The sequence below is a fragment of the Salmo salar genome, chromosome ssa27, assembly GCF_905237065.1.
Source record: "Salmo salar chromosome ssa27, Ssal_v3.1, whole genome shotgun sequence".
In the NCBI taxonomy this organism is placed as follows: domain Eukaryota; kingdom Metazoa; phylum Chordata; class Actinopteri; order Salmoniformes; family Salmonidae; genus Salmo; species Salmo salar.
In genome coordinates, this window is record NC_059468.1 from 24,522,243 (window position 1) to 24,536,835 (window position 14,593).

A 14,593-nucleotide genomic window follows, 5' to 3' on the forward strand; every position below is an offset into this window, starting at 1 on the left:
CTGCTGATCCCTCTCACTGTAGAGTCACCCTGCTCACTGTAGAGCCACCCTGCTGCTGATCCCTCTCACTGTAGAGTCACCCTGCTCACTGTAGAGTCACCCTGCTGCTGATCCCTCTCACTGTAGAGTCACCCTGCTCACTGTAGTCACCCTGCTGCTGATCCCTCTCACTGTAGAGTCACCCTGCTGCTGATCCCTCTCACTGTAGAGTCACCCTGCTCACTGTAGAGTCACCCTGCTGCTGATCCCTCTCACTGTAGAGTCACCCTGCTGCCAATCCCTCTCACTGTAGAGTCACCCTGCTCACTGTAGAGTCACCCTGCTGCCAATCCCTCTCACTGTAGAGTCACCCTGCTCACTGTAGAGTCACCCTGCTGCTGATCCCTCTCACTGTAGAGTCACCCTGCTCACTGTAGTCACCCTGCTGCTGATCCCTCTCACTGTAGAGTCACCCTGCTCACTGTAGAGTCACCCTGCTGCCAATCCCTCTCACTGTAGAGTCACCCTGGTCACTGTACAGTCACCCTGCTGCTGATCCCTCTCACTGTAGAGTCACCCTGCTCACTGTAGTCACCCTGCTGCTGATCCCTCTCACTGTAGAGTCACCCTGGTCACTGTACAGTCACCCTGCTGCTGATCCCTCTCACTGTAGAGTCACCCTGCTCACTGTAGTCACCCTGCTGCTGATCCCTCTCACTGTAGAGTCACCCTGCTCACTGTAGAGTCACCCTGCTCACTGTAGAGTCACCCTGCTCACTGTAGAGTCACCCTGCTCACTGTAGAGTCACCCTGCTGCCAATCCCTCTCACTGTAGAGTCACCCTGGTCACTGTACAGTCACCCTGCTGCTGATCCCTCTCACTGTAGAGTCACCCTGCTCACTGTAGTCACCCTGCTGCTGATCCCTCTCACTGTAGAGTCACCCTGCTCACTGTAGAGTCACCCTGCTGCTGATCCCTCTCACTGTAGAGTCACCCTGCTGCTGATCCCTCTCACTGTAGAGTCACCCTGCTCACTGTAGAGTCACCCTGCTCACTGTAGTCACCCTGCTGCTGATCCCTCTCACTGTAGAGTCACCCTGCTCACTGTAGAGTCACCCTGCTGCCAATCCCTCTCACTGTAGAGTCACCCTGGTCACTGTACAGTCACCCTGCTGCTAATCCTTCTCACTGTAGAGTCACCCTGCTGCTGATCCCTCTCACTGTAGAGTCACCCTGGTCACTGTAGAGTCACCCTGCTCACTGTAGTCACCCTGCTGCTGATCCCTCTCACTGTAGAGTCACCCTGCTGCTGATCCCTCTCACTGTAGAGTCACCCTGCTCACTGTAGTCACCCTGCTGCTGATCCCTCTCACTGTAGAGTCACCCTGCTGCTGATCCCTCTCACTGTAGAGTCACCCTGCTCACTGTAGGTCACCCTGCTCACTGTAGAGTCACCCCGCTGCTGATCCCTCTCACTGTAGAGTCACCCTGGTCACTGTAGAGTCACCCTGCTCACTGTAGAGTCACCCCGCTGCTGATCCCTCTCACTGTAGAGTCACCCTGCTCACTGTAGAGCCACCATGCTGCTGATCCCTCTCACTGTAGAGTCACCCTGCTCACTGTAGAGCCACCATGCTGCTGATCCCTCTCACTGTAGAGCCACCATGCTGCTGATAGTGATCAGGATAACACTGTGAGCTGTATGTCTATCAGCTCATCTACATTAGATAGATAACGTGGCTGAGAACCATCAATACAGGAGGAAGGTTTATAAAGACAAACTCAGCAAAAAAACAAATGTCCTCTCACTGTCAACTGCGTTTATTTTCAGCAAACTTAAGATGTGTAAATATTTGTATTAACATAAGATTCAACAACTGAGACATAAACTGAACAAGTTCCACAGACACGTGACTAGCAGAAATTGAATAATGTGTCCCTGAACAAAGGGAGGGGGGGTCAAAATCAAAAGTAACAGTCAGTATCTGGTGTGGCCACCAGCTGCATTAAGTACTGCAGTGTATCTCCTCCTCATGGACTGCACCAGATTTGCCAGTTCTTGCTGTGAGATGTTATCCCACTCTTCCATCAAGGCACCTGCAAGTTCCCGGACATTTCTGGGGGAAATGACCCTAGTCCTCACCCTCCGATCCAACAGGTCCCAGACGTACTCAATGTGCTCGTCGCTGGCCATGGCAGAACATTGATATTCCTGTCTTGCAGGAAATTCCGCACAGAACGAGCAGTATGGCTGGTGGCATTGTGATGCTGGAGGGTCATGTCAGGATGAGCCTGCAGGAAGGGTACCACATGAGGGAGGAGGATGCCTTCCCTGTAACGCACAGCGTTGAGATTGCCTGCAATGACAACAAGCACAGTCCGATGATGCTGTGACACACCGCCCCAGACCATGATGGACCCTCCACCTCCAAATCGATCCCGCTCCAGAGTACAAGCCTCGGTGTAACGCTCATTCTTTCAACAATAAACGCGAATCCGACCATCGCCCCTGGTGAGACAAAACCTCGACTTGTCAGTGAAGAGCACTTTTTGCCAGTCCTGTCTGGTCCAGCAACGGTGGGTTTGTGCCCATAGGTGACGTTGATGCCGGTGAGGACATGCCTTACAACAGGCCTACAAGCCCTCAGTCCAGCCTCTCTCAGCTTATTGCGGACAGTCTGAGCACTGATGGAGGGATTGTGCGTTCCTGGTGTAACTCGGGCAGTTGTTGTTGTCATCTTGTACCTGTCCCGCAGGTGTGACGTTCAGATGGACTAATCCTGTGCAGGTGTTGTTACACATGGTCTGCCACTGCGAGGATGATCAGCTGTCCATCCTGTCTCCCTGTAGCGTGGTCTTAGGCGTCTCACAGTACGGACATTGCAATTCATTGCCGTTGCCACATCTGCAGTCCTCATGCCTCCTTGTAGTATGCCTAAGGCACATTCACGCAGATGAGCAGGGACCCTGGGCATCTTTCTTTTGGTGTTTTTCCAGAGTCAGTAGAAAGGCCTCTTTAGTGTCCTAAGATTTCATAACTGACCTTAATTGCCTACCGTCTGTAAGCTGTGTCTTAACGACCGTTCCACAGGTGCATGTTCATTAATTGTTTATGGTTCATTGAACAAGCATGGGAAACAGTGTTTAAACCCTTTAAAATAGATTTTTACGAATTATCTTTGAAAGACAGGGTCCTGAAAAAGGGAAGTTTCTTTTTTTGCTGAGTTTAGGTATTGTTTTCTCACTCTGATACATAACAATAGACAAGTGCAAACCTGTATATCAGTAACCAACAAACATACTACAGTTAGATAGGTAGTTGGTTGACGAGACACTACCAATCGTATTATATCAGACACGTACGATCAGCCCGTCACATAACATGCTGGACCAATCTAATATCAGTGACATATGATGGGATGACCAGAGCCAATCGTATATCAGTTCCCAGCAGCCAATCAAACCACCGACATTAACTTCAGTTGGCTTTAATCTTTTTCAGGAATGACCAGAGCCCATCGTTGAGGAGAGATGGTAAAACAAGGAGCCAGATGTTTCACCGGATGTATAAATCTGAAGCATCCGGTTAGAATTCCCACTACCCACCAAATATGATGAGGAGAGGAAGCCCAGTGGCCTGCAGTGGGAGAGTATGGAGCGAGATGAAACTGGGCCGACATTCTGCAGATTTTCTCATCGAAGAAAAGCCCAACCTCAATACAGTTTTCTATTCCCAAAACTACAATCTGTTACAAACAGAGTACAATACGTTTTGTAGGCGTGACCCTTCACAAAAAATTCAGAAATCGTGCTGTTTACAAGGAGGGAGAATTTGCATACTTTACAGAGAAGGCGTTCCCTAACGGAAATATCCAAATACATACTAGGATCTCGCTAGCTCGTGTTTGACTCTGGCCACCTCCTTGCTTGTTCTGCCCACTTTGCTTCATTTGCTCCATTGAAAATGACCCAGACAAACTCTTGGGTTAGTTATAATTATCTTTGGTAGAACCAGTCCAACTACAGGGTTTTGACTGGATGGGATACAGCCTTTGTCAGATTTGACTTTTCGTAGCAGGTTAGAACTAACATAGCAGGTTAGGAAAATAGGTTAATGTTAGGAAAAGGGTTAGTTAAAATGTAACAACAAAAAATAGTGACTTCAATTTAACAAAAGCTATATCCCTTCTAGCCATGACCCGACTAGAGAGCAGCAGACACTTACTAGACTAGTTGGGAACATGACTCAGTTTGTCAGAACCATAGCAACAGTGTTCTAGGATGTGTTGAAACATGGCCACTCCTCCTTCATAGCAACAATAGGCCCTAGTCTTAATCCTATTCATGGGTTGCACATTTCTTCACAACATTGTTTTGAAATTTTGTTTTAGGACTGATGCCCAGCTGAGCATTTAGTCTCAATGGGTGCTGATTTGGGATGCACGATATATCGGTAAGCATATCGGAATCAGCCGATGTTCGCTAAAAATGCCAAAATCGGCATCTGCCCGATGTCTAGTTTAACGCCAACGACTGGAGAAATAAGCTCAACTGCGTCTGCAGCAGAAGTGATACCCTGTCATGGCATTGAAACACCTGCTCAACAAAAATGCCAACACAGACCGTGGAGTTAACTTGGAAAAGTACTCTACTAGAGCCTGTGAACAAGCGAGTCGGTGGCATTCTCTCTGAGCCTCTACTGTGTCGACACCATGCTCGATGCTAGGTACAAGGACCGCTACCTGGATGCAGACAAGGAACAGGGTGTACGTGAAATGTTAGACAGCTGGACAAGATGGAAATGGACACAGTGACAGTGTGCACAGAGGATGAGAGGCCACGGACAGACAGAGCTGAAACTTAACTGCTTGACATGTATGACAAAATCCTGGTTGAGACTGAACAAATGAACAATGAAACAGCACAGCAAGTAAGTGAAAGAAATAGGTTTTGATTATGTTTTTCTGGTAATGGGGACATACGTAAATGGCAACAAAATAACTTTTTGGTCAGTATGTGTGTTTCAACTATTTAACTGTACTAGAATGATTAAAAGGACGCTAACATTTTAAATATCGGTATAGTTTTTTTTGGCAAGGAAAATATTGGATATCGGTATTGGCCAAAAATGTCATATCGGTGCATCACTAGTGCTGATGAAGATTTAGTGAAAAGTGCATTACTGTGGCTTGGAAACACAATGACATTTCAGAAGGAGGCAAATAATTAGTAGGAAAAGCTTTTGTCATCATTGTTACCTTGCCAGATTTTGTTTAGATACAGTATAACTAACTAGCTAGCTAAGATTGAGGGGAGAGCACATTTCCAGAGGTCAGGTCACTCACGCTTCTGTGTAAAAGCTGATGGTGGTGTTGAGTAGTGCAGCAGTATTACAGCTATAAGGACACACACACACTGGATATGTCTTGACCTTTCCAGGGGTCAGGGTGATGGTGTTGAGTAGTGCAGCAGTATTACAGCTATAAGGACACACACACACTGGATATGTCTTGACCTTTCCAGGGGTCAGGGTGATGGTGTTGAGTAGTGCAGCAGTATTACAGCTATAAGGACACACACACATTGGATATGTCTTGACCTTTCCAGGGGTCAGGGTGATGGTGTTGAGTAGTGCAGCAGTATTACAGCTATAAGGACACACACACACTGGATATGTCTTGACCTTTCCAGGGGTCAGGGTGATGGTGTTGAGTAGTGCAGCAGTATTACAGCTATAAGGACACACACACACTGGATATGTCTTGACCTTTCCAGGGGTCAGGGTGATGGTGTTGAGTAGTGCAGCAGTATTACAGCTATAAGCGTCACACTAGGCAGGAGCTAGCAGCAGCATACTCTGAATCATTCCAGCTTAAACAGATTTAACATACACCATCTGTTCCAATCAACCACGCTGGATAGAGCCGGGCTATCCCTTACACAACTTTATATCACCAACACACACACACACACACACACACACGCATATTAGTGTACAAAGTCGCACACTGTACAAGTGCACAATACACACACATAGCGTTTCCCCTCGCTCACATAGTCAAACAGGCTTGTCAGTCCCTTGCTGCTAACACATTCACCTGAGAGTAAACAACAGAGTCATCATGGCCAAACAACAACACATGGCACTGACTGACTACTGCAGGTTATTGACCTCTGTGTTACACAGCCTATTACATTACATTATTACAAACAGGGGGATTTAGAAACACTAGCATGCACTGTACCATACATATACTACAGTAGCTAAGAGGATGGGCTGTCACGTCTTGGCCTATATTTCAGGCCAAATCCCAAGTTCTTCTCTAGACTAGCTCTAGTGAGAAGCAGCATACTAGCCAGGTATCATCTGAGACACAACCTACAGAATGTTACTCAGACACCCTGACTGAGGAATGAACATTATACCGCACACACTTGATTGTTAGACCCGCCTGGTATTCAGTCAATCAGGGTCTTTATACTACTAACAACAGCAGGGATAAGGAGGCCTCTCCTCATTCACGAGGTGCCTGGCTGCTAGCAGACGTCCTTGACTCCCCACACACACACACACACACACACACACACGTACACACACACGTACACACACACACGTAAATGGTGTTAGAGGGCCCATATGAGCGGGCCTGGGCTAGGGTTATCAAAGCACCAGCGTCACAGTGGAGCCGCCAGGGAACAATCACTGTCTGAATATAGGGACAGACAGGTAGGCCAAGTTATGATATGGCTACTGACTAGCCCCCTCTACTTTGATAGAGGCTAACCTTATCAGGGCTAAAGACAGACAGACAGACAGACAGGGACTAGTGGGAGAGAATACAAAACAACAGCTCACCAGCCACAACAAAACAACGCGTCACAAATGATAATGTACGGTAGCAAGAAGGTTCAGGAAAAGCATTCCAACAGAAAGGGGTCAGACGTTTTAATAAAACTCCTCTCTGCCCACCATAGCCTCAGACAGCTGCGAAGAGTCTGCCCTATAGCTGCCTGTAGTCCTGCCTGGCTGTCCAGTCTCTCATACACTCCACTGTATAATGTCCATCATTCAAACTGACAGTCCTCCTGGGACCTTAATCGTCCTCCGATGACCCAAATGAAGATGAAATAGTGTGCAAATCTAGATGTATTCTCATAACTCGCAACCCACCTCAAGTTCCCAGGGCCCACTTTGGCTCCCGACCCATAGTTTACCTGAGCTAGAGGATGACAGGGCTTATTAAACCACTACAGGGTTAACTTCTACTACTTACAGACTGAGCTAGCTGACCCACTCCTCCACTGGCTTAGAGAGCCTCCACTCTCCAGTATACTACTGTACCAGACTAGACTACAGACTAGTGGAGACTGGAGAGGATGACACAGGTGTTCACAAACACAAACTATCACAGGACAAGAGCTGAGGGTTCCAGACTGAAGCAGCACAAAGCATTCCTTGTAGACTCCCTAAAAAAAGTAGGACATGTAGGACATTGCACAACTCCCTGCCACATGAAGTCAGCCCATACAGGTTTCACTTCCCTCCATTACCACAGCCCCTGTGACCAATGGCAGTGACTGAGGGGTAAGGGGGGTAAGGGGGGAATCAAATGTATTTTATGAAGCCCTTTTTACATCAGCAGTTGTCACAAACTGCTATACAGATACCCAGCCTAAAACCACAAACAGCAAGCAATGCCGATACAGAAGCACAGTGGCTATGAAAGACTCCCTGGAAAGGCAGGAATGTAGGAAGAAACTTAGAGAGGAATCAGGCTCTGAGGGGTGGCCAGTCCTCTTCTGGGTAAGAGGTCAGGGGTTAGCGAATATATGTTTCAACTTTGTCAGCAGCACAGCCCCCTTGGCCCCAAAAACAGTCAGGAGTTACTGACATTGGGTGAGGGGTTAGGGTTTAATGAGTGAGGGGTTAGTAGTTGAAGGATTAGCTCAGCACATTAAAGCTCTCCTCTGAGAAAGTGAGTGGATCTCCCAGAGGGGAGTGAGGGAGCTGGGCTGAGTGGGGCTGGAGGCCTCAGTATGATGGATACTGGGCTGCGTGCTCCTCCTGCTCCCATAGAACTGCACTGTGACCTGGGCCAGTTAAAGTTCCCTATTAGGGTGACCTTAGACTGATGCAGGACGCGTGTGCGTGCGTGGCGGAGCAGTTCTGATGGACTGACGCCTTCCTGTCAATAAGCCTTGATTAAGACATACTAATGAGATTTAGCTGTGAGAGAAACACATATCCTTGAGGGTGCATATTACACTGTAAGACCAGTTACTCCACAACAGTCAGCTCCCTTCAGTCAGGCTGGCTACTGTGCTCCAGGTTGTGTCCAGGTTGTGACTGGTTAACTCTAAAGGTTAGAGACAAGAATACTGTTTTATACTGGGGTGTGATATCTAGCACAACACAATGCCCTCTTTCTTCCATAACATACCAGATTAACTGGAGACAATGTGCCATGTCAGCCACAACTTAAACTTACCCCAGTGAGGTCATATAGACCTGCTAGTAATCAGAGTTAGGGGGCAGCAGGTAGACTACTATTTAGAGCTTTGGGCCAGTAAATGAAAGGTTGCTGGATCGAATCCCCAAGCTGACAAGGTACAAATCTGCCGTTGAACTGCCCCTGAACAAGGCAGTTAACCCACTGTTCCCCGGTAGGACGTCATTGTAAATAAGAATTTGTTCTGAACTGACTTGCCTAATATATATATATATATATATATATATATATATATTTTTTTTTTTTAGGATAGTGACTGACTATAAGCAGTAGAGCTATAAAATACCTCTCCCAGCAGAGATTTAGGAGATATAGTCTAACATTAGATTAGGCCTACCACCCCTGGCAGAGAGCAACACACCATAGGTCTCCAACATAGGAAGGGCTTTGATACTAGGGTAAAACTGTTGGATATTGACCTGGTAGGTAGGCCTAATTACCAGAGAACTGTAGAGGCCTATATAGAGAGAGTTGCTTTATAAGCAGTTATAACTACATTAGCGGTAAGTAGTCTAGTCAAACAGACCAGGTTCAATGGGCGTAGAGCATTATCTTTAGATAAAACCCTTGGAATGGAAAACACTGTCAGTTGAGACAATACAGATTAGAGTAATGAGAAGTACTGCTGAACTAACACAACTCCCAATTCCACATGACAGGCAGTCATATGTTCTTCACACATCCATTTCAGACACTGGTCTGATCTGGATAGAAACTTGACTAGCCCCATTTAAAGGAACAGGAAGTGGGGCTGGATAGAAACTCTTACTTATTACCACTTTGATGAGAACTGTAGCTACTTTGCATGTAGCTAGCTAGCTAAATTAAATAACACCATAGGAAATGTAGGTGCAACCGCATAGGCATAATTGGAACACATAGCTAGCCTACATAACAGAATTTATGACAGAAGGTACCAGAAACTTGACTGGTGACAGTTCCAGGTGTAAGCCAGATAATGTAATGATGGGGCAGACAGACTAAACGTCACGTATTTACCTAAATGTAGCTGCCTAACATCAAAATGGATGGCTAATGTTACACATAGAACAGGGCAGAGCAGTAACAAGTAACTACTTAGAAAGCTAGTAAGTTGGTCAAATGTCAAATCAGAAAGACACATAGCTAGTTAGCGAACTGTGATAAGGTTGTGCTATAACATTAGTTAACGTTACTAATTAACGTTAAAGTTATCTAATGTTACTAGTATTTAGCAGGCTAAGTTATATTGCTAGGAAGCAAATGGAGCAATTGACATCGATGTTGTTAGCCACCTAGCCCAAGAATGTACTATTGAATGGGCTAGCCACCACCTAACTAGCCAGCTAGTTAATAACTACTTTTGGACGCGCCCATTCCATTCTCACCTGAATCAGTTGAGCTGAAGAGATTCTCCTGTTAGCAACGTCGTTACTCATAATAATGTAAACGCATAACGTTGGTTATTCCACCTAGCCAGAGAGCTAATTCCAGCACGGTATTGTCACCAAGGATAACTTCAGCTCATCGTATTAGCCATCTAATCCTGGACTAACTGACAGAGCAAGGAGTTTTTTTTTTTCAAAACAGACAAGCCTGTCGGTGCGCATCGTCCAATGTTTACCTGTGGTCGGATGCTAAACGGTTAGCTAGCTGTTTGGCTGCTGTCACTCAACGCTGTCACTGCCCAGCGCGGAAAACAAACTATAGACTCGCCTTTAAGCGAGTATGAACTTACCTCTGCAAACATCGTTTACAATGTTGTAGATGTCGTAGCTTGGGCTAAACCCGCCACATTGTACAAGGCACAAATATATGGATTTTCTGGTTTAAAAGCGGTTGTATCTCCACTCTCCGTAGTCTCTTCGGAGAGTCGCCATGTTGCACAAGCTTTACGTCTCGGGCACCCCTTTTCTCGACGTCGCTCTCTGATTGGCTGAAAATTGTTACGATGCAAGCAACACACCCGTGACTAAGTGTTGTTGAATTCTACAAACATTCTCATCTACTACTTTAACAATTGCGACTGAGCCAAATACTTTCACTGAAACACATAATCAACATTTGATTGTATGTTATATTCGGTGGGGAAAGTTAACTTAGATTGTTTGCTACTGTTTTGCAGATAGGCGGGCCCACAGCATTGTTTGATGGACTGCATACATGACAGCTGCCTAAGAAAATGTAGTAAAGCCTATCTCTCTCTCAACATAAAATCAATTAAAGTTACAAATAACTATCAAGTGCATGATTGACACGTGGTTGACAGCCAGAGGAGGCAGGTGGGAGTTATAGGAGGACGGGCTCATTGTAATGGCAGAAATGGAATAAATGGAACCGTATCAAACATATTACCAGCCTCTGTTGACAACTAGCCATCTAACCTGCAGAGAGAGAGAATCACATGATTGACCAGTGACTGACCAGTTACCACATAGATGCATTATTCAGGGTCCCACTGGTAACATTGGCTATACCTTACACCTTTGTATGCTGGCACTAGAGAGAGAGAGGAGAGAGTCCAGAAAAGAGCTGTTAAATTCTAGCACCACCTAAAAGGAAGCGATTCCCAAACCTTCCATAACAAAGCCATCACCTACAGAGAGATGAACCTGGAAAAGAGTTCCCTAAGCAAGCTGGTCCTGGGGCTCTGTTCACAAAACACAAATAGAGCCCTAGGACAGCAACATAATTAGACCCAACCAAATCATCAGAAAACAAAAATATAATTACTTGACACATTGGAAAGAATTTACAAAAAAAGCACAAACTAGAATGTTATTATTTTTGAACTTCTGAGTGTAATGTTTACTGATCATTTTTATGGTTTATTTCACTTTTTGTTTATTATCTACTTCACTTGCTTTGGCAAAGTTAACATATGTTTCCCATGCTAATAAAGCCCTTGAATTGAATTGAATTGAATTGAGAGAGAGAGTCAGAGAGAGAGAGAGATCACAGAGACAGAGAGATGCGCAACACAATTAGACCCAACCAAATCATGAGAAAACAAAAAGACAGTTTCTTGACACATTGGAAAGTATTAACAAAAAAACAGAGAAAACTAGAATGCTATTTGGCCCTAAACAGAGAGTACACAGTGGCAGAATACCTGACCACTGTGAGTGATCCAAAATTAAGGAAAGCTTTCACTATGTACACAGTCAGTGAGCATAGCCTTGCTATTGAGAGAGGCCGCCGTAGGCCAACCTGGCTCTCAAGAGAATACAGGCTATGTGCACACTTCCCACAAAATGAGGTGGAAACTGAGCTGCACTTCCTAACCTCCTGCCAAATGTATGACCATATTAGAGACACATATTTATGTTTATTTATTATCACTTTTGTACTTTAACTATATGCACATTGTTACAACACTGTATATATACATAATATTACATGTTAAATGCCTCTATTCCTTTGGAACCTTTGTGAGTGTAATGTTAACTGTTCATTTTTTATTGTTTATTTCACTTTTGTTTATTATCTATTTCACCTGCTTTGGCAATGTAAACATATTTTTCCCATGCCAATAATGCCATTTCAATTTAATTTCATTAATAGAGTGAGGATGCTTACCTCTTTCCAAGTGGGCAGGGCCCCAGCAGGGTCACACAGTAAGCAGGGGTAGAGTTGAATATAGTCCCAGGCTCTGCTGCCAGCACCAGGGAGGTAAGCCACACACTAATTAGCGTCAAAGTAGATGTCATGCAAAACTACAAATCCCTATAAACTCCTGCACGTCATCTCGAGCTGACACCTTTGCTAACAGGTATTCTGTCAATTTACAACTTGCACAAGACAGTTCACAGAATTGTCAATTTAAAGAAATCTAGCCAATTTATTAATTACTACATTTAGCTAACATTAGATAGTTAACCCAGAGATTCTTATCTTTGCCTCGATTCAGCAGTCTGGTCCAGATCATCATGGCATTTGTAGTTCTTTATGACACCCACATTAGCAACTAATTAGCATTTACATTTTCTTTTGGGGGGGGTAAATACAGGCGAATACATTGATAAAAGTCACCATATCCTAGAGAGATTTGCACAGTTATCAAAACATCACACCAGGGTCAGTCTAAACGAAATACAGCCCTTATTTGAAGTGTTTCTAAAATCCCCTATGGGAAAATTTTATGGTGAAAAAATGATTGAAACCATTTCCCTGTTTGACCGTTAGGTTTTATGGGTATTACGACTCATACTGTGGAACTGTAATGAGTCCGTCTCCAATTCTCTTCTTCTACTATTTCTGTGAGTTGTCAAACAAACTAAAAGGGTGCACACTGCCACCTAGAGTGTGTTGTTTGCACAGGTATAAAGCCAAGGTTGGTGATTTACTGCTACCTGGAGTTATGGACTATTTCCTCACGAGTATAATTATTTGGCTGATCCCTCCTGGTGACCTGGGTCCGTATCCACAAAGCGTCTCAGAGTATAACATTTGTCTTAAGTGCTGAGAATAGAGACATTTTACTCATACGCTTATTGGTAAAAAAACAAAACAATGCATGAAGCCTCTTTAGTCATAAGAGTCCTACCTAGTCGACAGATATTTAGGACACCTCATGCTTATACATTTGGTAAATGAAGGCATCTAGGGGTTCTGTTAACTTTGATTGAGTTTGATGAAAATTATAGACTTTTCAAACGTTTTATGCAGCATTATTGGCAAGTGACTTGATGCCTACTGTGTCAAAGCAATTTAGAGTTGTTAAAACGGGAGTGTTGAGTGTGTTGATATAACTGTAATATTGTCCAAATTCCGCTTGTAACAAACATCAGAATTGGTAAAAAAAAAAAGGTTATGCATGGCAACATATTAGATAATAATTAAGAGTAGGCAAAGTGATCGTGTCAAGCAAAAATGACATCAAACGTTTTTCCATTGCAACATTTGATGTACAGTCACATTCACTGTGGTTGTCTGAAGCATACTATAGAGTTCACAGCTGGCGATGCCTTACCGTGATTGGTTATTTCCCATCATTTGTAACAATGTCAATGAGCGTCATCCTGATCTTTGTTTTACCTCAAATTGTCTTGGGGTGGCAGGTACCCTAGTGGTTAGAGCGTTGAGCCAGTAACTGAATGGTTGCTGGTTCAAATCCCTGAGCTGACAAGGTAAAAATCTGTAATTCTTCCCCTGAACCCATTGTTCACCGGTAGGCTGTCATTGTAAATAAGAATTTGTTCTTAACTGACATTCCTGGTTAAATATATTCCTGGCTCAAAGTTTGTCTGGGCACATAATCCTAAAACCTACTCTGAGATGGGATGTTTTGTTGTTGTTGTCTTAAAAGAGGTTTTAACAGGATTCCTAGGACCTTTTCTGAGATGTAGTTGACTACTTAAAAATGGTGAAAGTCCTCAGTGGCGCTGCCCATGCTTTTGGGCACTAGAGTCCTCTATCTATCTCTATGGTTTAAACCGTGAAGGTTGAAAATAATAAACTTGCCCTTCATAGATATATGAAAAAAACTGGTAAGGGGCCCGGGGGCTCTGTGGGTAGGAATACCACAAATCTTCAGGGATTGTTTGGGGAACGTTTTTTAGGACAACCTCAGGACAATGTTAGGATAACCTCAGGACAATATTAGGACAATCTCAGCTGAGTCTGAATGGAGCACAGTGCAGGGATAACCCTGCAAGCCTTTACTTTATTAAAATCAGGCTTCTCTTTTTCTTTGAATACTTTTATTGAAAACAGGGTGGTTGCCGTAGCAGGATATAAAGCAATATGAAGGAGAGGAAAAAGGAAGAGAAAGAGAGGAAGAGAATATATGTCACACCCTGACCTTAGAGAGACGTTTTATTTCCTCTAGTTTGGTTAGGTCAGGGTGTGATGTGGGGTGGGCAATCTAGTTTTTGTATATCTTTGTGTTTGGCCGAGTATGGTTCCTAATCAGAGGCAGCTGTCTATCGTTGTCTCTGATTGGGAATCATACTTAGGCAGCACTTTTTCCCTCCTTCAGTTGTGGGATTTTGTTTTTGTACAGCTCAATGAATGCTTGCAGAAAGTGACGTTTTGTTGTTTTGTTTGTTTGTTTGTTTGTTTGTTTGTTTGTTGTTTTGTTTGTTTGTTGTTTTGTTTGTTTGTTGTTTTGTTTGTTTGTTTG

At 44.3% G+C, this 14,593-nt stretch overlaps 1 protein-coding gene across 6 annotated transcripts in view; it reads right to left on the reverse strand.

The window, feature by feature from the left end:
- LOC106588736 (sorting nexin-13) overlaps positions 1-10,120 on the reverse strand; it is a 35,369-nt gene extending 25,249 nt beyond the window's left edge. For 2 of the 6 annotated variants that reach the window (XM_014178018.2, XM_014178017.2), the window contains exon 1: positions 9,858-10,102. In XM_014178018.2, coding sequence (XP_014033493.1) covers positions 9,858-9,908 — 51 coding nt within the window. In that variant the 5' untranslated portion in view covers positions 9,909-10,102. Of the gene's footprint in view, positions 1-9,857 lie in introns of all 6 variants that reach the window. The other 4 variants (XM_045709232.1, XM_014178020.2, XM_014178019.2 and 1 more) reach the window with 4 other exon arrangements.
- Between the last annotated feature and the right edge of the window lie 4,473 nt (positions 10,121-14,593).